The 26,249-nt window shown below is 35.8% G+C and overlaps 1 protein-coding gene and 1 long non-coding RNA gene across 5 annotated transcripts; one reads left to right on the top strand and one right to left on the bottom strand.

Moving 5' to 3' along the window:
* Positions 1 to 1,563: 1,563 nt before the first annotated feature.
* On the bottom strand, positions 1,564 to 13,212 carry LOC103719475 (26S proteasome regulatory subunit RPN13-like). Of its 2 annotated transcripts, none has more exons than XM_008808738.4 (14): positions 13,060 to 13,212; positions 12,730 to 12,778; positions 10,024 to 10,116; positions 9,836 to 9,895; positions 9,339 to 9,377; positions 9,168 to 9,242; positions 8,986 to 9,052; positions 8,820 to 8,910; positions 3,570 to 3,688; positions 3,460 to 3,483; positions 3,267 to 3,361; positions 3,116 to 3,193; positions 2,975 to 3,029; positions 1,564 to 1,983 (listed from the first exon to the last, which is right to left on the bottom strand). In XM_008808738.4, coding segments are annotated over exons 2-14 (822 nt in total). In that variant the 5' UTR covers positions 12,754 to 12,778; positions 13,060 to 13,212; the 3' UTR covers positions 1,564 to 1,981. The 2 variants fall into 2 exon arrangements, with proteins under 2 accessions (XP_008806960.1, XP_008806959.1); XM_008808737.4 differs by having other exon boundaries at positions 1,566 to 2,019.
* Positions 13,213 to 19,280: 6,068 nt separating this feature from the next.
* On the top strand, positions 19,281 to 24,891 carry LOC103719476. Of its 3 annotated transcripts, XR_605988.4 has the most exons (6): positions 19,281 to 19,508; positions 19,639 to 19,748; positions 19,881 to 20,085; positions 20,166 to 20,278; positions 20,355 to 20,503; positions 24,399 to 24,891. It is a non-coding gene; the product is annotated as an uncharacterized LOC103719476 (long non-coding RNA). The 3 variants fall into 3 exon arrangements; XR_003387969.2 differs by having other exon boundaries at positions 20,355 to 24,891; XR_003387970.2 differs by having other exon boundaries at positions 19,594 to 19,748; positions 20,355 to 24,891.
* Positions 24,892 to 26,249: the final 1,358 nt, after the last annotated feature.

The following is a 26,249-nucleotide window of genomic DNA, read 5'->3' as shown; positions in this document are numbered from 1 at the left end:
CAATCAAAGACATCAGGATGACAAGTTGGCAAAGAGAAGAAGACAGATGTTGAATCTGAATGCAGAAGATACTTATCTTGGAGCCCTAAAACAGCAGAGTAAGATGAATTTATACACCTGTTAATGACGAAGGTATGATCCTTGGCTTGTTCCATATTTTCCAAAACTCTGGCAACAGCTTGTGATCACATATACGTGGAAGAGACTAGCATCTCAAATCTAAGAAAAGGTGTTCAAAATTGAGTTTTGACACGACCCAAATTTCAAATAGGTCGAATTAGGTCTGAATTCAATAACTCACTTAGAAAATAGAACAGATCTAATTTTAGAACCTAAACCAGCTCCACGAGTCCTCCAAAACGAGTCAGATCAAGTCTAAACGAATTAGGTCGGATCGAGTTACGGATCAACCCGATCCATTTGTAGCCTTAATGGGGGCACCGCCGATGTGCTTTTATTTTGATGGGGATAAGATTGTTTGAGAACAAGTTCGCTCTCTCCTGGAATAGAGATAGGGGCGGAAGTGGATCGAATAATATCCATTCAAATTCGTTTTTATATTCAAATCTATTTGAAGATTCATCGAACTAATATCCATATCCACATCCATCTAAAAAAAATTGAATATAAATATATATAAAAAACTATTGGACGTATCCAATTCTATTTAATTTTATATAACAATCACAAACTTATAAAAATAAATAAATAAAGGCATTAATATAATATTAAATTAATTTATCTTATACTTAATATTTTTTTATTCTATACTTATAAAATTTAATTATCTAACTTATATCCATATTTATATCCACACGTTCAAAATCCAATTTATATCTATATTTGTTTAAAATAAATATAAATATATATTTTTGTATCCAAGTAGTATTTATAATTATTAAATAAAATAAATATGAATATAAATATACTGATACCGATTTCAATGGTAGATAGAGATGACTTTCTAAATGTGCATACAAGGATATCAACCGGACATCAAAATATGGATGCCCACATTAGACAACTCTAGATAAGAGACGAGGCTTGCCTTGATAAACTAGACAGCTAGATGACTGATAACAATCTAATAGGCTGCAACTTTTTTAAAAGTCCCACTCTCATATGCAACTTTGTTGCTATCATGTCAGATGGTAGCTCTGGGCACATGCGGCCATTGCATTGCTCTCTAGTTCGACTCATGTAACAAATAAACAGAAGACCGGTCCCATCCGAAGAAACAAATCAAAGACCCGTATATCCGAAAACAGAATGCTGCCGGCTGATACCCTAAACCCCTTTCCCTCTTGTGGTCTGTCGCATGCGACTGCGAAGAAACCATTTGGTAAAAGGTTTGTGCCGCATATCACCAGTCATTCCAACAACATTCCATTGAAGCTCCTCATAGCTCTCCATTTATGTGGTAGATATAGAATGCTTCCTAATATACAACCAGAATAGTCACTTGAAAAGATTAGTGACAACAAAAATTAATCCCAAAGTAGTCCTCATGCTCCATACAGTAAAGACAACTCCATCGTCAGTTGTCATTGCAGAGGTCGATCAACTAACTGCAAGTTGTTCCTTGGAACTAGCTTGCATCAGATTCCATAAAAGCCTTGAATATAAGAAAATAAATGGCCATATAAGGTTAGATTCGAAAACAATGAGCAGCTTATTGATCTATCTGTGTATATCAACCAATATCTGTAATCACAATGAATGTTACGATCACGATGACCGTCCAATTCTCACATGCCTTTCTCACTGATGAAGCATCCAGATTATCCATGATAGGCAAGCACCTGAATACTCTTACCTTTGCTTCCCCTCAGACGGAATAAAATGATTCGAAAATCATGTTACAGTGCAGTCAGCTTTCATCCATGGTATCGCTTCCACCGCATCACTGTGACTAAGCATCCTTGTTCTCATCTTGCCTTGATTGTGTCCCTCCAGGTTCTGATGATTTCGACACCGAGTCTTCTAGAGCCTCAAGAAAAGAGAGAACAGTGAATTTATCTGCAGAAAAGGCATTTTAGGTACTGGAGTAACTTCGCTTAGCCAAACAAATCAAAAAAGTATCAATTAAAAACAGTACCAACACCAAATCATTGTTTTATTTTGGCTGTGTCCCATTATTTATGACTGGAACTAGTGCCTAGGGCTCTTAGATGAAGACCATGGAATTTTTAATTTTTAAGCAATTTACTTCATGCTAACTGGAGTTTTCCAGGTATTGTGGGAAGCACCTCAGTTGGCCAAGTTACCATGACCGGTATCTTGCACTAGTTCACAGAGGGTTAGCAATTGGCAATGAGCCTGTGGAAACATTAAACTTTCATTGCCCATACTGCAAACACCATGCTGACAAGGGGGGCGTCCAGCGGTTTACCATATATATGAATGTGTGCTAGCCATTTCATGCAACACAGGTTGCTGAGCATGGTGTAACCAGGGGCGCAAATGAGCTAAACTCAAGCGAACCGGGCCTTGCTCAAGCCAATTCATTTTGTAATTGAGCTGAACTCAAGACAAGCTCAAGCTGCTCCCGAACAGCTAGTTTGAGAGAGAGTGAAGGCTTGAGGTCCCTCAAGCTAATTACCGGAGTTATATTTCAATCTTATAATCAAAATACATTCTTTTTTTATGCAAATTGAAATTTTCTAATTTATAAACAAGAAGTAAAATAAATATAAAATTATATAAATATGTCAAACATGTTTTATTTATATTTCAATCTTAACCAAGCAGACCTGAAGCCAGCCAGGCCTATTAGCTTTAGCTTGGCTTCACTATTTAAAAAGCCAGCCAAAAATAAGCTGCTCGTAAACAGTTGATTTCTTTGGCAGCCTCAGTTTTAAAACTTCTCAACCAACATCTTCACATTTCTGGTGTGAATGGTAAGCCAGGCATAGATTATGAAGCCAATCGTAGAGAAGAAACTTGGTTTCTTGAACTAAGAAGTAATACTTACATTTACTTGGGTTGATTCCAAACTGGGACAGGTCTATCTGTCCTGTCCGAAGCACCTACCAGATATCCGAAGAATAGTCAGGTTACCCAAAACATGGAAAGATACCCTCATCTTTAATCATTCATAAAGTAAAATTCTTACATGAGTAAATGCATCTACTTGCTGGCGGAATGGTGGAGACTGCAGCAATTCCATGAGATCAGCAGGAGTCCATGAACCCTGAAACAGCAGAATAATCAAAGACTGCAATGACAATCACTGTATCTCCTTAGTTTTTGCAATTGGCAGATACCTCTGGTAAATATGATGCCAATTGCTGTTCAAGTGGCAAAGTTTCAATCAATGGCATGACTAAATCAGGCTTCAAAATATCTATTAATCCTAATCCTGTTAACCAAAACAAGATCATAAGTTACCAAAAAAGAAGGTCATGCACACACCTTCAGCCACACAATTAAAACCTCAAAATTCAGTTGGCGTTTTACCTGCATCAGGATCTTCAGCAGCATCTACAGCAGCAATGAAACAAATAAATTTCAGAAGCTCACAGAATCAAAGTAAAAGATATGTCCATGAATAGGAAAGAAAGTGATACCTGACGGTTGAATGCTTCTCAATATCCTCTGTAAATCTACCAATTGTACGGGTCCAGCAGATGAGGTTACTTCACCAGCCAATTCGGCAGCCATGTTTTGATCAACCAAGTTTCCAGCTCTAAGTGTATGAAAAGCCGAAGAAAACATCAGAAGCTTTCAGAGAAGATACAAAAATAAAATAGCAGGAAAATCAACAAAAGACTCAATAAACTCACAGAGAAGGCAAGGAAAAAAATTACTTAGCATCCATATTATTGAGATCAAAAGAAACTGATCACAAAGTCTCTGTTTCATTAGGAGGGTATAAAATATAAATGCCAGATTAGGAAATGCCTTAGACAGCCATCAGTTGCTGGTTTCCAAGGACAAAGCTCCAAAAAGAATTATATGAACAAGTCATCAGCAGCTATTACCAGGTCAAAAATACAAAATGATTTACACCCAAAGTGAATAAATGTAGTAATTCCTATTATTCACCAAGAGTAGGTCTATGTGGAAGAACTTCACAGGTCCCCTTTTTTACATTACAAAGAATCAGTCAGTTGGTTGGCCGTTGGCAATATGTTTTACCAGAATGTCAATTGGAGGATGAGTGTTCAGAGGAGGAAAAAATTAAAGATAAATATACTATTAAAGATAAGAGGAGTGAAAGACAGGAAAAGAACTAATGAAGGGAAAATAGACAGCATATCTTTAACGAAGATGATTGTGATCTTAGTAGGTTCAGTTGCATAAGAAGCCAAAAAGATACAGTGCAAGGTATTTAAGGAAAAATGCATATATTCCTTTGACAGTGTCAAATGTAAAAAGGCAATAGAAATTATTCCAAGGGAAGATGAATGTACCCCTTTAGTAATCAACACCATCAAACACCTTACACAGACCCCCTTTATATGATTAATAATGGATCCCCCCCCCCAAAAAAAGGATTGCTAATGCTACAAAGATTGATAAGCTTAACAGTTAACATCACTGACATGAGTTCGAATTTTTCACCAAATGAGAAACCCATGCACTAGTAAAAGACCCCTCTAGTCACTATTAAAAATAGCTAAATTGCTTCATTCAAGAATTTCAAGGGATACGGTAGTATTGGAAACATGGAAGTTCTTAACCCATCTCTGGTTTGCGAGAAAAAAAAAAGAACCAGAGCGGAAATTCCAATTAAAAGGGAAAGCAAAACAAGGAATCAGAATCAGCACTTCTATCACATTTTTCAGGTAGAAAATGGAAGAATGCAAGGGTAGAAGTGGCGATTCCATTCCAGTGCTCAACTTCCAGTTATAAGCTAGATGGATTTTTTTTTTTTACAATTTTTGGAATATACACTTGACTAAGGAATAAAATTATAGTTTAACATCTTTTAAAATCAAATTTTAATATTTTTTCCAACTTTAAATCATAAATGCCACTATTAATCTGGGACAAAGATATCATCGTTCTTGTTTGATACCGCAAATACAGCAAAATAACTCATACTGGAAACAATATTCATTCACATATGTATGAGAATTGACCATATCTCCCATCTACCAATTGAACCATAATTCCTATATTCAAGGGAATGGTGAAATGTGATTCGGACACCTCTTGCACAAACTAAATATCAGAAGAGGGCCTAAGTGGGAATACAATTTTTTATGCTAACCCTCACTCTGTAAACCAAATGTGGCATTTATGCTGAAATTATAGTCTTTCAACATGAATTTTTCCTCCCTTGCCATATTGTAATCTAAATGCCCATAATAGGTAGTGCTGGTAAAGGACTCAAGGAAGTGATGTTGGTTCTAAGCCCATGGTCCAAGGCCTATCCAAGGAAAACAAGCTCTGAGAAAGGGCTAAGCCCCAAATAAAACCCAAGTGGAATTCAAGCAAGATGAGCTAACATAGCCTAAATGAGCTTGACTCCTATAAAACCTGACTATTATAATTATTTGTATATAAAATTTCATTAATCTGGACCATGCATTCAAGATGGATGGCTAAATTAAAGGCAAGTAGAAGACTTCGCTTGACCTAACACTTCACTGGTTCACCCCATCATCTTTCATGTTCCCTATTCCTCTTCGCCACCCCCTCCATACCCAATCGCCCTAAGTTATCAATTGTTGCTTGCATGATAGATCAATTCCTCCCCTATTCAGGACTCCTCTCTCCTTGCTCTCTTCTCCTTGCAATTTCCTCCTTACTTTAATAGCAGATCATATTGCCTATCACCATCCATGTCATTTCCGACCAACCACCACATGCAGGGCATCACACCTCTCCTCCTTTCCACCCAAGCATGCCAAGGCAATGAGGCAGCCCTAATTGGTAGGGACCCTTAAACCACCTTAGCACCACCTAGGTACCTAGATGAATTGACAAGTCACTCAAGTGCTCCATTTTTTTTAAAAAAAAGGCAGAAAATATATTAAAAAGTAACTTAATCAACCTAATTCTTTCCAAATCATGCAAAAAAAATATAATACCATAACAGGAGCATAGGTTAGCCAAACCAAGGAATGCACTCATCATTTAACGATCCCCAAGCTCAAATATAAGAGTGATAAATGAAAACAAAAAAGAAAATTGTTACAACAAAAAATTTGTACAAGTTTAATTTTTTTTTTTTTAAAAAAAAAGGCTCCTAAGCCACACGCTTAACTATAATCATATAATCTCACCCCAAAGATTACAATAAGGTGAAAATAGGAAATACAGAAGACAGGGAAGATAAAAAAAGAGAAAATAAAGAAAATAAAAGACAAAACAGGGGAAAGAAAATCGAAAGGAGAAGAAAAGGAGAGAAGAATAAGGCCAATAAAAAAGGAAGGATTTCGCAAATGCGAGGAAAAGGAGAAATCTTAAAAGAAGAGGAAAAGGTGAAGGATATTTTAAAAGAGGAATAAGAGAAGAAAATAGGAAGGAAAGAGGGAGGAAAAAAGGGAAGGAAGTATCCGGAAAAAAAAAAGGGAATCAAAGGTGGAAACAAAAGAAGCATTTTAGTAGAAAAGGGCTGCTAGTGGTTGGATAGCTACAAGCTGGGCTTCAATTGGAGGTACATAGGCAGCAACTCTGGTAATAGTCTCCACAACCCCCAACCACATCCAGGACGGGAAAAAAAGCCACTATTCCTTATTCCTTGACCCTAGCCCGCTCCAGCCCCTTGGTGCCTTGTGCCCAGGCCTAATCCACTCTCTCCTTTCCTCCAACCATGCCGACAACCTCCTCAACCCCTTCCCTTCACTTCTCCCCTCAGACTTGCAGATTAAAGTTTAGAGGGAAGTCAAGCTTGGTTCAGTTTCAAATCAAATCCAAACCATGCACATCACGAGGCAGCACTTATTCCCCCACCCCAAGACAAACAGCAAATCTGAGTGAAAGCCGAGCTTATAGGGTGCCTAACCCCAGTCACAGTTGTGAAATATTAAATTTAGCATCCAGACTTTTATCTTATGATGCATCTAAGATTGATAGATCGCTCTATATTTTAAAGCAATACAAGAGAAGAGTTGATGCCAACAAAGATTAATCCTTTAGTTGTCAAGGGTGGAAGCCCCAACATATTTATTTAAAAAAAATAAGCAGTTTTAGTTTTTCTAATTTTCCCCTTCTCCTCCTACTCATAGTTTACAAATATTACAAGGAAAATTCTACGTAATTCTTGTCCAACACAACAAGGAAATTTCTATGTAATTCTTGTCCAACACAACAAGGAAATTTCTATGTAATTCGACACTGACTTTGGCTTCAAAAAATTCTCTTGCTAAAAAATCTTTCCCTTCTTTCCTTAGTCCTCCAATACTTCTTTCAAAATTTTCTCCACTATTCTTGTTTTATCGGCAATAATTCAAATATTTAATGCTAAAAGAAACAATTCTAAAAGTGCTTATAAAAATGGGGTAGGCCATAAGAAAGTGTCTTCACAAAGAACTTTACAAGAAACAACATCTTATATGCAATATCTTTTCTATTTCATTCTCATAATAAAAAGGGGCCACATAATCCTTCAAGCATATCATCATCAATGAGAAAGTTTTAGAGTTTCATGTATCCAATCTTAATTGTCCATAACAGTAAAACCAAAGAATCATTTGGACGTGCCCAATTCTAATTACCATGGCACAAGGACTCATGTTGCAGCTGTACCTCTAAAACATCTCCAACACCCTATCCACCGCATATACATAGCGCATGGTTAAATCTTGTTCTGTAATTTCTCCATGGGTGCTACCACTTGCTCACTTCTAAAATTAGCCACTCCATTGGATAAAAATGCCATTACTGGTGCTAATAGATAGCATCCAATCACTAGATTTTGCGTTATTTTTCTCCTACTCGTCACTAATACAAAAAAACATGTATTTATTCCCACGCCAACATTGGGTCTGTGAATATATCATTATTCATATCATTGACTAGTTTTTGTCATCTTCTCTTCAGCATTAATGTTACAACAGCTAATCTCACTTTCCCAGGTGCAAAACAAAGCTTCACTTAAATTTTCAAATTTACACATAAGTGAGCAAAGCATGCCAAGATTGAGCACTGTCATCAGATTTTCTGTGCATATCACTTTCTTACACCGGATTTACCTAGGAGTTCGTAAACTTCTTCATGAACACTGATACTAGCTTGCAATTTCAACTCTTTATTTCTGAGGTAACCCTTAATAGGAACACTGGGCAAATGAGGATCCATAAAGCTGACCCCAACACTTTCAACTCTTTTCTTCATCTTACTTATTTTTCAGGGGAGCTTCCCTAGAGAGTGGATTCACTATGAACATGCAAGTTGCAACTCTCAAACAATCCCTCCCTCGGATACAAGGTTCACCAAGTAAAATAAACATATTTAGGAAAAAAAAAACTAATTGTATGCCACTTAGTGTAAACTATATGCCATCCTTCATATTACTACTACTTCTGCAATCCATTTTTTCGCTTCATATAATTATGAATAATCAAGATAGAATAATCTAACGCAAGTTCAAAAGTAAAAATAGAAGAATTCTAATGCAAGTGTCATTCCTTTGACTAATTCTTGTGGCTAATTATGAATTGAGCAAGTAGATGAGTACTATGTGCATTTTAATAGTTGCTGAGAAAGACAATGTTCCCTGCACAAAAAGAATAACAGCTACTAGCTAGCCAAGGAACTGAATTAGAATGCATGAGCATATTATGGGCTTATCAATATTTATCAAAGACAAAATTAAGCATCAGATTAATGCAACATCTCCTAGCTTGCTGATACTTTGTGCATACCTGGATGAGAGATCATCCTCAGCAGTATCTTCTGACATCTCAGACATTTGCAGAGGAACTGAAGCTTCAGCCTCATCTTCACCAATTACATCTTGTTGATTGAAAAATACAGTTTAACTTAGAGACAGAATTATTACAAACTGTCACATGAATGATGCAGAAATACCTAAAGGCCGATTAATGTAGCTATTCATGGAGTTGCATATCCGTGTGTCTCCATCAGCTCTTGGCTCCTGAAGTACAACAGAATATAAAAGTCAAATATCCAAAAAAAAATGTGCAGTAAATGGTAAATAAGCTCTTACAAGTAAAGGAAAAAAAAAAAAGAAAGATGAACACAATGCAGACCTGCATCCAGAAAAAGAACTTCCTATCATCAGAGTTAAACTTTAAGATGTACACTCTTTCAGAAGATTGAGTCACCTGAATAAGGGCAAAAAAGAGTAAGATGCATCAGGAATGCATAATCAAAAGGTATACCGAAACCAAAAGCATCAATGGTTTAATATGATATGAAACCTTCTCAAAAACAGCTTCATCTGGGAAGATGATCTGATCCTGTGATATTTAGAGTCAAGAAAGACAACTTGAAAGTTCTGAGATGAAGCGTCTATCAAGAAAAAAAACCTGAAATAACAATCTCAGATAACTGAAAAGGAAGCTAATACTAGGACCTTGCAAGGTTCAGGTCCATGATAAAAAGAATTGGAATCGGGAAAAAGAAAAAAGGGGTCAGTCAATAGATGAACTAATTAGTGAACGTAGTAGCGCTACGAGACCCAAACCAATTTAACAAAAGTGAGATTTGTGCACTTACAAAGAAATCCATCCAGCGGATGAATGAATTTCTTTAAACATATTAATGAAATCACAGAGTTAACTCAAAAGGGGAAAGTATGAAACAAAAAAAAAAGAGGCTCTGTCACAAGCAGTTGGCACCAGTGGTGGTGTCACAGACTGTAGTTTACAAAGATGTAGTTGTGAAAACATGAATCACATGAAATGGACAGGGATACTTCTTCAACTATATTCTGACTCCGATCAAGCCACTGAAAATGGACCAATCCTTCCTCGCCCTAAACATACAAGTCCACAAAATTTATTTCAGAAATACTAGAAAGTGAAAAATAACTCAAAAAAACTCAAGATATTCCTAAACAGTATAAATTTGCCACAAAAAACTTGTTCTAACATTAATCCTTACCCTTCCTATGCGGACAAGTCCTTTGCGAGTATCTGGAACCACTCGTGTTCCTTCAAGAAACATCTTGCCAGCACGAAACTCCAACATGATTTCCTGGTAAAAAATAACCATTTACTTGGAATTCTGTGAAAGAAGAAAGAAAAGAAGAAAAAACAGAAGATCTCAAGGACTCATAGTAGAGCATATTTCCACAAATCATTGAGGAAACACTCCATGAACAGACCAATGTCTATCTCCTTTTCAAAAGATTGCCACAGCAGTGCAATAACTCTATCAAGAGCAAACACTTCAACCAAACCACAAGGAAGATTCACGGTAATACTGCAATCTGTTTTTGATGGACAAGCAGGATTGCATCTCCAAACCCAAAGTAATAAGCAAAAATCAGTTTGGAAATATAATTCTTATTTCAGAAGGCTTTTACGAAGAAGAGCATGGATAATTAAATAAATTATAAAGCATCAATGGTACTATAAGATCAGGAGATGAAAGAGAATAATCAAAGCTCCTCTGTACCAAGGTCTTGAGCATTCCAGAAACACCTTCAGTTATAAAAAGAAAAAAGAAAAATCCGCCCTCCTGTCTAAGATGACATTCAATACATAAAATCAACATTCTTCTCCCAACACCACCATTCCAGTCTACCATACACTCACTTCGACACATCCTTGAAGGTGCTATACTGCAACTCTCTGTCCCCCCATCATATAGCTGGGACAGAAGACTCTCATGTGAAAGCATCATACAGTGGAATGGCCATTCAAATCTCTACCAATTCCAATATGTGAAACAAACAAGAACCGAGTAAGGTATGTCCCCGACTTCTCTTTCAAAAAAATTACAAATAACTCCAAACCATCTCCTTCCAAATCAGTTTAACATGTGAGAATGATGTCTAGAACAAGCCAAGAAAATACACATGGTATTCATGTTTTTACTTTTACATATATTGTTTTATGAATACTGCTTTTAGTTTTCTATTTATATTTTGGTTTACTTCACTTCTTTAAGCTGTACTTACTCACATGGTACCTATTTTCTTATTTTTATAAATTATGTTTGTGCTATTTTTTTAAGTGTGTTTTTATTTTGCTATTCATTTCCTATTTTGTGGTTTTTGTTTGCATATTATGTTTTACATTTTTTAGTTTGCATATTTGGTATTTTCTAATTTTAGTCTTTAATTTCTCTTTCTTTCCTGTTTTACGTTTTAGTTTGATATTTTTATATCTTTTGTTACTCTTTCCTTTTTTGCTGCATTCTTTTGTTTTTATTTGCATTTCGTATTTAAACTGTTCAGATATAACTTATCTCAATGGTTTCTAAGCCTTTTTCTTTTATCCTCAGACATGCATTGCATGTAACATTCACTAATATACCAACAAGACTGATAAATACACTTTAGAATTTTACGAAAGCACTTCTTTTTCATACATGTGAGTTGTGACATGGATGGAGATATCAATATTGCTATATCATTACAAATGGGTAATTTATCAGGTATCTAAACATGGGCAGTTAATAGATCTCTAGCATCAGACTCCCAGGATCTAGAAAAGAAATCATATTTTTCTAAGGACGAAGTGAATATTTCAACAGGTTGGTACCATAAAGGAGGTCTGGAGCAAGATAATCCAATTACTCTGAGTCAACCATTATGTTTGTCAGTTTCTCCATCTTTATGCCACCGTCCAATGGACGACTCCTTTCTATCATTCTGCACCAAACATATACAAGCACATTGTCTGCTGCCACCTCTCAAAAAAATCTCCCTGTCCACCCAGCAACACTGCCCCATGCACATCTCAAAATCCAGTAGTAAACTGTTTTTTGTTAGATGTGGATGCAAGACCTCAATCTAGTTCAGATTTCAGTTTCCAATCCTTCCAAAGTACCTTTTTCTGATCATTGTTTATTCATGTTTCGTCTTCTTCTTCTTTATAATCTTCAACTTGCGCATGGAAAATTGTATACCCAAAAAATGGCCAAGGAGGAACAATTGCCACCAATTTTCAATCACTAAACAACTTTTTTTTCTACAGAAACTACTCAGATGTTCTAAAACTATTGTTCCTAAATGTTTATTTATCAAGTAGGGAATTCACCACCTCATGCTCTCTTACAGTAGCAAAAAAAAAATAATAATAAATAAATAAATAAATAAATCTATGCCTTCATTCGTAACTGACAAAACCAACAATATTATATCTAAAATCACCAACAGACCCAAAAAAACCCACTAAAAGAGAACCAATTTATGCTTTTCATCCTAGAACCCAGGCTTCAAAACTGTCTATTTAAAAAAAAAACAAAACGGGTCAGGCCAATCCTCCCCCACCCCCGAAAAAAAAAACCCTTCTCCCTATACCCACTGCACCCCTGACTCCAACCAGAATCGAATTCTTGCTCCCTTGCCAGGGTGATACCATCTGAGAAAGTGGTCATCGGTTCACAGTTTTAAATTTTAAAGGTACTTCTGTTAAGTGCTAAACATATTCCAGTAGTGTCTCGTGAATTACAATGCAAGTCATCTTTCCTGTCACGCTCCAAGATATAATCTTTATAGGAAAGGAACTTCTTTAGGAACTTTTCCCCTCGCTATCAGGCAAATTTGAAGCAAAATAGGGAACAGTATTAAGGTCAACCATAACAGAAACACGAGGAAAAGTATTAAAAACAAAAATCAGCTAGTCCATTTATCAGTACCTGCAATGAAGTAACTCCCTCCATAGCTGGCGATCCAATAGCTCCAGACCTAAGTTTCCATGACAAGAAACGATTCATGCTAAAGGAGTACGGATATCAAACTAACTACAAGCATTCCAAAGAAGTACAGAGAAGGAGATGGCTACAAAAGCATCAAAACTACTGATAATAGACGTTAAACACTAGGTCAAAAAATAAGATAAATCGAAGGGGGGGAAAAAGAAATTGGGAAATCATCCAACAAAATTAGGGTTTCCACTTGCTGCAAGCAAAACCTGGTAAATCCGAACAGAAGAAAGAACCGAAGAAAAAAATCGATGGCCTTCTCACCTTCCAGCGAGCAAAAAACGAATCGGAGAATTGATCGAATTTCGACGATTTCTCCGAGGACCGATTGGAATCGGCGGTGGGCGGAGTCTCGGTTCGGGGCCGGGGGTTTCTGGGGGTTGCGAACGGGAAACATCCAAGGGTTTTCGTGCCCGACGGGCGAGATTTTATTAACATATATTTATCCAATAGTGGAAGCGAAATTACTATAACGTCCTTGACTACGCCTTTGGTGCCCGAGGCGAGATTTCTTGGCACAGGCAAAAATAATTGTATCGTCAAGCAAAAGAAAATATTAACTTCAATTCTCTTACTTCTTGTTCAATTTGATCCTAATCAAACCAAAATTGGTTTTGAGTTTGTACAATGAAGCTAGGCCTATTTATTTTAGCATGTTGATCTACTTGAATTTAAAAGAGATTAAATTTAGTCAAAATTTTGTTAGCTAGTCTTCAATCTTCTTTACTTCTTAATAAAATGGGTTTTGGTCTTATCATCACTATAGAGGCATGCCTATACATAATTGAGATTCAAGTTTAAACCCACATGTATTTATAATTATAAAGTCCAGATATGGATTTAGTAATTGTTGAGAAAGTTCCATCAGGTTTAATGTATATGTTACTGCAAGAAAAAAATGAAATTAATTTACTATGAGCCTTAGAATTTTTTGCATGAATACCTTTCTAAATATCGGATTTTGCATGAATACCCTTCCAAAATTGATATTTGCATGTATACCCTCGTAAAACTCTGTTATTGTACAAATGCCCATAATATAACGGTTGCTCTAACGGTGTTAAGAAAAATCATATTTATACTAATTAAAAATAAAATAAAATTTTAAAATTGCGCTATTATCCTTGTCTTCTTCTCCTGCGGGATTGCGATCTATTTGCATGTCTACCTATTAAGGGTATTTTAGTTATTTTAATTTGAAAACGTTAATTTTTTAACGTCATTAGATAGCATGGGTACATATGCAAAAATAAAAATAAAAAAGGGTAGAATAGCAAAACAAGTATTTTACGAGGGTATACATCCAAATATCAATTTTGGAAGGGTATTCATGCAAAAAACCTATGCATATATGAAGAACTCTCATTCTAATTTAACTTGCAACGGATATACTAAAAGGCCCTGTTTGGGAGAGCTTTTGGAGGGCCAAAAAGCACTTTCTGGCTCTCCAAAAGTTCTTTTAGCTAAAAAATGGTGTTTGGTAAATTTTCTGAAAAGTTGTTCCAACTTTTGCGGAAAGCTGAAAACAGCTTTTGGGGAGAAGCTCCAATTTGGATTTTTCCAAAAATGTTGTTTTCAGCTTTTTCGGAAAGCTGTATTTTTGACCAAAATATCCTCATTTAAAAAAAAATTTCCTCCCAAAAATCTCTCTCTCACGGTCTCTTCCTCTCCCACCCAACCCCATTCCCTCTCCCCCGCCGCCGCATCCTCTCCCTCTGCCCCGCCGTCGCACCCCCTCCCTCTCCCCCGCCCCCATGGTGGGGAGTTGCCGAAGAAGAGGAAGACAGGTGGTCTTCCCCTTTCCGCGGCCGCTGCCGGCGACGATGTCCCCGTCATGGAAAGGGACGGTGCCGAAGAAGAAAGAGGTCCCACGGCCCCCCTCCCGCGTCTACGAGGCCCCGCCGTCGCACACCCTCCCTCTCCCCCTTCCTACGGTCGCCGGCGGTCCCGACCCGCCCCCCTCCCGCGTCCGCTACGGCCCGGCCCGGCGCTGTCGGCCTCGCGGGAGAGCACTTCCCAGGGGGCCCACCGTGGCCGCCGCCGGCCGCGACCCGCCTCCCTCCCGCGGCCGCCGCCGACCCCGGTCCGGCCCCCTCTCGCGGCCGCGGCGGCCTGGCCCCCTTCCGGCGCCACCGGCCACGCGGAAGGAGAAGAAAGGAGAACGGGGGAGAGGAAGGAAGGAGAAGAAGAGAAGAAAAAAAAAGAAAAAGAAAAGGGAAAAAAAGAAGAAAAGAAAAGAAAAAAAAAGAGAAGAAAAGAAAATTTAAAAATTAAATAAATAAATAAATAAATAAATAAATATTTATATAAATGAATGAATGAATGAATAAATAAATAAGATAATAAAATAAATATATTTCAACATTATTAATTATTTACACTAATAATTATAATATTTATACCTTTATTATTGTATTATACTATAAATATTATATTATATTACATTACATTATAATACATTAATATGTTATTTTAAATAATTTAATATTATGTTATATTATGAGAAATTAATTTATACTAATAATTATAATATTTTATACCTTTATTATTGTATTATACTATAAATATAATATATATTACATTATATCATAATACATTAATATGTTATGTTAAATGATTTAATATTATGTTATATTACCAAATATTAATTTACTCTAATAATTATATTACTATTATGCTATATTATAATAATATTATTTTATATTACAAAAATATTATACTATATCGTATATTTATGTATTAATATATGTTATGTTTTATTATATTCTGTTGTATAATACTATGCAATGTCCTTTATGGTAATTTTGTCATACAAAAGTATTTTCCTAGTTTGTTTATCAAACACAAAACAAAGTACCACAACACTTTACGAATGTAGTTACCAAACAGCAAAAAGCTTTTTATAACAGCTCTACTTCAGACAGTTCTACTTCCAACAGCTTTACTTCCAACAGCTCTCCCAAACAGGGCCTAAGTGTCATAAAAATTACAAACAAGAGAACTTCATGGGATATCATTAAAAATTGTTATTACTCAAGACATCAACCCCTAACTCCTAAGTCTACCAAACTTATAGACAAGTTAAAGTAACTACAACTAAATTCAATAGGGTAAGAATATACAAAACAAAAAAAAAATGATCATTCATACTACAACAATCCCGTTATATATGCAATACAAACAAAAGAACTTCACAAGATGTACTATAAATAACTGTTACCTTGATTTGAAAATCAGAACAAATGGAATACTTGTCACTACCACCTGCAAGAATAAAGCACTAAGCATCTCAATAACTCCTAAGTTTGCCTGACCTACAATTAGTGGAATAGTTGGATGGATAAAAATATTTAAAATAAATAAGCCAAAGTAACTAATAATTAAAACTAGTAATGTAAAATATAATAAAAATAGATAAGAAAATATTAAAAAATAGATAGGCATCCATACCACAGGTCCACAACAATTGCATTATGCAACAAAAAATGATCATCAACTTGGTATTTACCTATATAATTCTAAATAAATTAATTAATATTAGTAGAAAGGAGTCAAGGATTTGGATGTCAGTCAAGAAAACAATCTAGAAGTATATGACATTGCATCTTGTTGTGAAAATAGACTAATGATATAGTGAAAACTCGAATCTATTCATAAAAAACAAATTAAAACAGTGTTGATAATCATATATTTTTTCATCTATTTTCCCCTAAAATTTAATTAATCATCAATCGACTATAACAAAATGGTTGATAGCATTACATTGACCAAGATTTACTTAATTGATCATGTCGGGAGCCGGGAGGAATCATGGTTCACCATTGGTCATTCACACATCAAACCAGACATGGGAAGTTTGTTATTGGAGTCAACTACTTGAAAGGAATTATTTGAATGATAAAATTTATTTGTGCAGGAGAACTGCTACGCACCCAGGGGAAGTTACTAGCGCAAGAAACCATCCATAATGGTAGTTATTACTTGAAGTAGCTATACATCTGCATCATAATAAGGAAAAAAAGCTTCATCCAAGATCACTTTCGCTTTATATAATAACAATAGAATCATATTTGGTCATGACATCTGATTATTGGAGCCATGCATCCTTGGATTAGGATTAAGCGTCCAGAAGGACTACCTACTCTAGAGCATTTCTTGGTACTCTCAACCATTTGTCTAAGCAACTCATTTTTTTTGTATTACAATTATCCTACAGTCCTCCCATGTAATGGATGAATTGCATCATGTATCTCCTTGCTACTGTGTTAATTATTTTCTTCATGCGAACGATGACTATTATAGACGGCAAGTATTTTTATTTGAGCGACGATTACTCTGGTTCTAGTGGTGATTGTACATATATGAATAATAACTACAACAAGGCATTAGATAATTTGTGAATGTTAAGAGGAGGAGCTACCTCAATGCATCTCTGCTACCTATAACAAATCCAATTTCAAGTTTGTGGTAGATTATAAATTATCATTATTGAGGCATGAAAATAATCCACCACTCTTCTCATTGATCGTGGCATGGTCAACATCGACTAAACCAAGTTGTTTTCTAGTGAAACTATCATCTTGAGAGCATGTCCTTTTTTAGTCTATGTGAGAGGTTGGTAAGGGAACATAGCACTCAAGTGCCACTTGATACTTTGTTTTGATTCAATCTTTGCCATTTTGTTAGTTAGTCGTCCCTTGGTGAAATATTGCCACCACTTGTGTTTCTTTCAATATGTTCACAATGGCTAGCATATCTAATGAACCTTGTTAGTAGTATATTTAGTTTCACTGTGCCAGCTAATTATGCATTGGCCTTTATCTGAAAAGTCCAATAGCTTTAATTTGTTGGAGACTTCAATGCTTACATATAATTTTTGATTTTATGTATATGATTTTTAATTATTCTTATTTTAAAATAGGTGAATTGACTTAGATTGGTTAATTTTGATGCCCCCCCTCCCAAATGGATTCATTCATCCAACTATTGTTCAGTTATCAATAGTCATTATTTAGTTTCAAAGCAAGCTTGGTTAAGATATGGGAAGGAAAGTAATTCTATCGGCAAAATAATAAAAAGGTAAAACACTCATCTTGTTTATAAAAAAATTTCTGCCATGATGATCGGGATGAGAGCACGATATAAAATGGAACAACAATGTGAAATGATGACTTTAATATCATTGAATGTTAGTTCAGATGGCACTATCTCTTGCTACTTAGACAAGAGGATGTGGTTCTAACTTTGGTTGAAGTCATCCTTAAGGAAGGGATAAGGTGAAAATAAGAGTTGAAAGGCAGGACAAGTTTCCCATAATCTTGGAAAAAAATAAGATGGTGACTTCATTACTAATAATTTGCAGTGACAATAACTTGATTTAGATAAATAACGGAAGAATATTGGGGGGGGGGGGGGGGGATAAGACCAACAACTATATTTTTTGTCAAGACAATGTAGGGACTGGATCAGAGAGTAAAATTGGGAATACTGCAAAAACATATATAAAACTAAATATAACTCATGCTATGCACAATGTATGATTTTTTTCTCATATTTCTAAGTATTCTTAAAATGCAATATAGTCAGTTAACAAATAATAATAAATAGAAGGTTGTACTAGCCAAATTTCTATCGTACATTAATCAATAAACATTAATGATCATGGAGCAGAAATCAGTGTCATTAATACTAGTATCCACATAGTAAATAGAAAGCTCTGCATAGATCGTGTCTAAACTCGAATATCGGTATCATTAACATTGACTCGATACAAATATCCAAACTCCATCATTAATACCGACGTGGCTCCATGCAATGGACCAAAAATTTTCTTCTTCTTTTATTTATTTTTGAAGTGCAATATGACAATATATTTAATTATAATAAATATAAGGTTTTATGTCAAATTTATGGTGCAAATTAAACATTGAATTTTATTGATGATAGGGCATATTGATATCGATACTATTAATATTTATTTTTATATTAAATAATAAATTTTAATGCTCGTTGAATATATTAATATCGCCATGATTAATATTATTGTCCACAAGAATAGAGAGTTTTACAAAACCTAGCCTTCACTACAGATGTATGAATTAGGAGAGCAAGTTCACAAAAAAATAGGAAAGTAGATAAACTAGCATAGCAGGGAGAGAGAGAAGGGTGCACTTATCCGTCCTTGACTTTTCAAAAGTTTTCAAATGCGGTATTGCAAAATTAGTGTGCAATTATCTACGCAGAATCCAAATGGAAGGACGCTATACCAAAAACTTGCCAAAATTAAGAGCTATGATGTGGCAGGGAGAAAAAAAAAAAGGCTTCACGATATTTTTTTAAATAAACCGTACGGTCGTTAAACCAGGGGCCCGCGTTAAAAACCGCCCACAATCTTCCTTCTCGGACTTACCATTATGCCCTCCTCCCGAGACGCTCCCTATAAATACCCCTCCGCTCCGCTTCTCCCCATTGCGCTGCAAGCCTAGTACCAAAACCATTCGCCTTGCAGCGCGTCGAATCCTTCTCCGATATTAAAAAAGATCAGAGTATTTTCACCGATAAAATGCCTCCGTGATCGGCTTTGAAGAGACCGTCGGCCAAGTCCTCTCCGAAGCCCTCGAATCGTCGCGAGTCCGCGAAGGCCGAATCCGTGGCGATCGAGAAAGAACCCGCCCCTGCTGCGGCATTGGAGGAACTTCCTTCCAAAATCAATCGTAATCTCCTATTTGGTTTCTTCCCCCCATTCTCTCTCTTAGGGTTTTTTTTAATTGAGTTTTAATCTTCTTGATATATTGACAGAGAGGGATCCAGTGCTGATTTCTTCTCTCCATTCTCTTTCTCTAGGGACCTTGATAGTTATTCTTCTAGAAGAGTTGGTGTTAAAGATCAGCTGTCTCCACCCACAGGGAAATACGGACCTAGGAATAGGAAGAAAATTGCTAGGGATGGATCTGGTAAGCTGGTCTTGTTTTCCTAAATTGAAAAAAAAAACAGTCCGATTAACTTGGAAATCATCTATTGCTTGGTCTTAATTGCCAAGTTTTTTATCCTTTTCTTAAATAACAAAGTGGTCATGTCTGGTGCAGCAGTCAGCAGCAGAAGATCTAGAGATCTTTATCCAGAGAGCAGTTCATCAGGCAGATATGCACTTGAGAGTTACCAAGGTATGCCGACTACTTATTCCCGATCTAGGAGGCTGGATGCTGAGGCAGATTTCTATGACCCTCGATTTGAATGTTGGGAGACTTATGAGTATCCTGCAGTGTCTGGATATAAGCATACCTAATCTGAGTAAGTGCCCTAGGTTTCTGGCTTTCCAGCACCTTATATTATTTTATTTGTGATATTTGTTGATGGTTCTTCTTGTTTAGGATTGTGACTTCTTGGCATCAAGCTCCTTGACAAGTCGGGGTAGAATCAGGTCAGAATTGGAAGTGGGTGCTTATTCTCACCAGGGTGCTTCTGCATATGATGAGTATTCCAGGTATTATATTTTCCATTTTATGATTGCATATACTTAATTTATTTACTAATAATTAAGTACATTTGGTGTTCCACAGGTTCCTGCCAGATGAGCGGCTTGGCTATGATAGAAAGGAGTATTCAATCGGGAATATGGAAATAGATATTGTTCTGGAACTGTTGCTATCAAACATACTATTGAAAAAAGACATCCCTAGGCAAGATCATATATTGACATGTAGATCAGGTTTCATGGTCTCTTTTCAAACTACACTCCAGCTTCCATTGTATTACTTTTATTCAGCTTATAAACTTGAACTTTTAAGACCATAAATTCAGCAACCTGTTTCACGCGAGATGATATTACATAATCCATTTTTATTCATTTTAAGCTTGATCTAAGTGTGAATACTTCTGCTCCTGCAACCCAAACCCTGGGCTAAGGGTTTGGCTATCCTGATAGGTAGTTGTGTGTTGAAAGGCTGAGCTGAGACCTCTTTTCTTGCCTTCCACCTATTCAGAATTAGCTCAGGCTGCTCTAATTGTGGGTTGTTTCCATGTAAAAATTGGCCTATCTCAGCTAACAATATATGGAAAACCTCTCTTTATAGAAAGTGCAAGATAAAATTGCACTTGGTCATATGGATCAACTTTTCTAGTTTAACCAGTGATAGATTTTTGAAGAACAGGACACAGTAGCCTTTTGTTCAGATGAAGGTTTGATAAAGTCTATTGCAACATTATAATAGCTGCTGTGATGGTTATGCAGGGCTCCTGTAATGTTGCATATATTAGTAATGGGAACTTAAATTACAGCAGTTTCCTGACCACTATTCCGTTATCAGTCTTACGTGATGGGAATAACAACTGTTGTTTAACATCTTCAATATCAACTCTCTGCTGGTTTCCTCCCCTAATTTACTGAGCAATAACATTTATGTTTTCTGCTGCGGTCCGTTATGTACCGTTGTAACTGCAAAAGACATTAGCTGCAACAGTCATTACAGAAATTTCCCATTCCAGGCAGATCTGAGCAAAAAATTCCTGTTATTTTATCATTAAAATGATGAATAACAGTAATGGAAAGGGTTAATTGTTTGTAGATATTGACGTTATTGATAATCGAAAACTTTGTTCAGATTTGGTGTTTGGTGCTTAACCTGATGATTATATCATTTTTTTTCTTTTTTTTGGGGCTGGGTTCATAAAAGGGATAATTGGTGTTGGATTCATTAGGTATGAGAGAGAATGTTTGGGTGAGCATCTATATGGTACTGGTGCCATGTGCTTGCCCATGTTGAATGATATAAATTTGCACAGATAATGGTATATTATTTGTAGATATGTGGTAAATTGCAGCTATAGAGAAGTTTTATTAATGTAGGTTGTGAAACTTGGTATCCAAATGACTGAGTCATCGAGATAGCCAACCGACTAAATGAGGGTTTACTTTTATAATAAATGTAAGCATGTGCTGGTTCCACCATTGCCATATTTTTGTATGGACTCATGATGATTGACTAACCATTAGCTGAATCATAAACTGTCACATCTATGATGGTTGGCTTGATGTGTCATTCACCTTATCATGCTAAGGTTTAAGCAGGATTAAGCGTGTTCTTTTTTACAGTTTTGTTCTGAGAGTTCATATGCCTTTTCCTTCCCATGTTTCCAACCTTCTGTGTAGAAACAAGTCTTGCAGGAGCTTCTGTGGCATCTGTTGTGCATTACTTTACCCTTCCATTCCATTCTATTCTTTGTTATTCATTTTTATCATTCAACTTAAGTGTCGTTGGTTTCAGTTAATTCTAACTTGGTTCCTAGCTATAATTTTACACTTCTCTATGAGTTTCTATCATTTTGTCCATCCTTCTTTATCCATTCTCTATTCCATTATATTCTTACTTATTTTGGCTGCCATCACTCAAATGGATTATTCTGAACTAGAAGAATATGAATATAATGTTTTTTGATTCAATATTTGTTTTTTTACTAGTAGATTTCAAGATTCATTTTGGATTTATATTAGTTTGCTATAACATTCTGTATACCTAAATGGAGTGTGCAACTTTTTAGTACTTCATATACACGCCTATACACATAGAATCAGGATTCATCTGAAAGCAATATCTATCTGCTGAGGATGGCCAAAAATGTTTTGTTCTACAGCTTTAGTATTATAGTTTAAGTTTCTTGAATCCTTATGGATCTCTGTATCTTTTCAATTCTTCTATAGGACGGTAGTGTTTAGGGTAGACAACTAGACATCATTTAACATGGACATGGTAACTTTTGGATAAATGTTTTATACTGGGGTTTATATTGTAATATGATCACAAATGAAAGATAAGATGCAACAAAAGATTATTTTGTTCAGCAATGCTCATGCATTTTAAAAATGGTAACTTTCAGATAGAATTTTTATAGTTGGGTATATACAGTAGTATGATCACAAATGAAAGATATGACCCAACAAAAGATTATTGTGTCCAGCAATGCTCATGTATTGTTATGTTGTTCCTAGCAAATATACTTATGGAAATTGAGTATGTTTAGGTGCATATGTAATAGGACTAGGTGGTAGCAGGGTTTGAGAGCAAGATTTAGAGTTTTATTAATTGTTTATGGTTCCAGTTAATTAGTATGATGTATTGGAAATCTATCGGTGACCCTAAGAAGGGAAGGGCAGCATGAGGCAAGATCTGCAAAGTCCTCTCTGTAGATCAGACTTGTCTCTTTACAATTATAACAGCTATGCATGTTCAATGGACATCTGAAAATAAGATTTTTGAATTACATTGTATACAACAAAAACATATTTTTATTAGAAATTGTAATATTTAAAATGGATGTCTATGAGAGAGACTTAAAAGGAAAATATTATCATATGAAGATGAAAGAATCTAAATTTAATAACTATTAATTCAATATTTTAAAATTTAAATCTTGATGCACCTATAATAGTTTAGTGATTGGAAATATAAGTGAGTTGAGCAATTAAAATAGGAAAAGGAAAGAACTCTAATATTTTATCCTATTCACCTTCTAAAGAATGGAAGGCATTTGTGGACTGACTGGATATCCATTGTTGTTAAAACTTGTTGAAAAGAGATTGGCTTCACTGTACTGGACTGTACCATCTTGTACTAAAGGGGAATATGCTGAAATTTCAAAACCATCATTCTCTAACATAGTATAGATGATCGTTTGTCATGTGAAAGAACATTACAATGGAGACCTAATGGTAGGAGAAAAGGAGGGTTAAAAAGCTGAAAAGAGTGTTCAGAGGCATTGGCTGTCTAGAAAGTTGAGCAGTAATATCTTTAGGTTTTCTGTTTTGGAAATAGTAGTTAATTAGCTTACTGTGCTAAATGATAATTGATTCTTTCCCTTAAAAAAGATTAGACTTAAGTGTCTGTCTTGAACTTCTCAAGGCAAAATAGTGCATAACTTGTTGAGAATAGTGTTCGCTTCCCATTGAAGCTGATATAGAGGGGTTAGACCAATATTCTTCATTTTGGGCAAAAACCGTTAATTCCCCATATAAAATAGTAAACCAATGATAAATGTTTATGATAATTTCCTTACAGTTAATAGTCTAAATGTACTTAATCCAGGTTACTTGCGATTGCTATTTTCAATAGAAGAACTTCATCAATGGCCTGGTAACCTGTAAAAGTTTCAATTCTTATTTACTAAATGCAATATACTTTGCTTTAGCCTGTTGCATTGCTGCTTCATTTGATAATTTGTTGGATGTGTATTTTTGGCATGAGTTATGTGAGTTATCATGAAACCAGATTCATTTGATATCTGATATACATTATTTATACTAGTAATCTGGTACAATTTAATGGAGTCAAACTTATAAAAATCATTGTCAACTGTTAACCTTGCCCCAAATTTAATATTTCCAATAATTACCTGTTGGTGTTCCCAACCTTATTCTATGTTTGTATCAAATAGTGATACTATGTCAGTTGTATCCTTGGTTATATTTTTATGCATGTTCTATCTATGGATTGACATGAATTTTATGTGTTGTGCAATCTCTCTATCTCAGATAAGAATATAAGGACTCTATATCATCTTGGGTTGTTTAATGTTGGATTTTGTGCTAACATCGGTCACTCGATTAACAGGGAAACCGATTGCTAGAAGTGCTTTCTGCTGTTGCCTAGATGGCTGCAGCCGTCAAGCCAGATCAGATTGATATCTGCAATGCTTTGCTAGCCTGCTGTTTGAGGGGCTTCAGACTTTTTTAGCAAATTGGGTGGCGACACCTGCTTCAGGATTAAAGTCTGCTCATGTTATTGAGGCGTCGCAAGTGTAAATACATTTTTTTATCATGTGGTAGTTCTGAAGGGGTTTTTAGCTCATGACCAGCGCTTGCTCGGTGTATGGGAAATTTTCTGCAAGGAGAAAGCTTTTCAGTTTCTCCGGCTGAAGCTCATTTGTGTATCCTACATGGTCGCATTGCATAGAGTTTTAGCAGTAGAGCTTCGCATTTTTGTGGTTAATTATTTTCGTTTGAAGCAATCAGTGAAAAGTTTAAAGTTGATCTCTTCAAATGTAGATAATTGTATCAATCATTAGGTTAATCTATGCAAATAGTGACTATTTGCATTTCTTCAAGGTGTTTTTACAGTGCCTTTTGACAACTGATTATTTTATATGGATGTTTCTGACTTGATAACTATTGCAGGGAAAAACTAGTTCATCTCCTATGATGGTACCCTCATCGGGCTTTCAGTTCTGTTACTATCATCAGCTGTCTAGTACAATGTTTCCAAAACCAGATGTCTCAGTAGGGCTACTGGCTGAACTGCCATAGAACTGGCGACCTGTGACTGGGACGCTGATGACCAGTTTGATAAGTGGTCTAGTGTTTTGCTTGCTTGGTAATCCTTTTCTGTCGCAGCTGGAATTATATGGTTGCCATTGGGAGACTGTCCTGCATAACTATTGCACATCGCCCTTTTCACTTGCAATGAACAGGTTTAAATATTTGAAGTTTGCACTGCACTAGGGTATAAGCAAAATTTGGGCTTGTAGAAGCAGTCTCATGTTGTCAACGTCTAGCTTGATTAATTTATTTGTGTCTAGGTTTCATTCAAAAGATATTTTAGGTTAGGATAATAGCTTAATCAGTTTGATTGGAAGGTTGTGATTGAGCTGAGCTGATTGAGTCAGGGTATTATCAAGCATTCATGGTTGACTCAAAATTATTTTTGAAACTTGAAAAAAAGATGGAACTTATCTCGTTTATTATTTGGTTTAGCACATAGTTCTAATTTTTAATCAAGTCGAACTCGAGCTTTTTTTTTTCTTTTTCTCTCGGCTCGATAATCTTAATTGAGCTGCGGATATGAGGGAGCTAAGCATGCAAATGTCATATGCGTTCCTTATGCGGTTTGTATTGTCTTTCAAATCATTTGCTTTCATTGTATTAGTCGTCCAAATGCATCTCATTTGCTCTCACATGCCATGTGGTACTCACATAATATTTTCTATTTTGAGCATTATGCCAATGCATAAGCAAAGCAAGGCCCTTCTGTGTGGATATATTCATTATTTTGAGCTGTACCTCTTGTGTGGTGGAGCTGGCTGTAGGAGATGGTGGCATTGTTACCTAGGAGATTGAAAGATATTCTCATGCCTGATGCGGGTCGATGTGTCCATTGTAGGGCCGTGTAAGCATGCGCTTTGAAAAAAAAATTTATCACCTAGTTATAAATTTTTATGCAAGGATTCGATAGGTAGTATATTTTCAGTCTCGTAACCATAGAATAGTGATATAAACTGTTGACCCGCAGCAGCGTAGCAATGGAATAGGTCACATATTCGTTTAGTTTCTGATGGAAATGAAAAATACCCATTTGACCTCCATGTGATGCCGTAACTGAAATGGTAGAGGAACATAGAGCTTGATGAAGACACTTGACTCTGAATTTCAATTAGACAGTTGCATTAACATGCATAAGTATGTTCTC

This window comes from Phoenix dactylifera, chromosome 2, assembly GCF_009389715.1.
Source record: "Phoenix dactylifera cultivar Barhee BC4 chromosome 2, palm_55x_up_171113_PBpolish2nd_filt_p, whole genome shotgun sequence".
In the NCBI taxonomy this organism is placed as follows: domain Eukaryota; kingdom Viridiplantae; phylum Streptophyta; class Magnoliopsida; order Arecales; family Arecaceae; genus Phoenix; species Phoenix dactylifera.
Note: the sequence above shows the minus strand (reverse complement) of the source record. Positions and strands in the feature narration are given on the sequence as shown.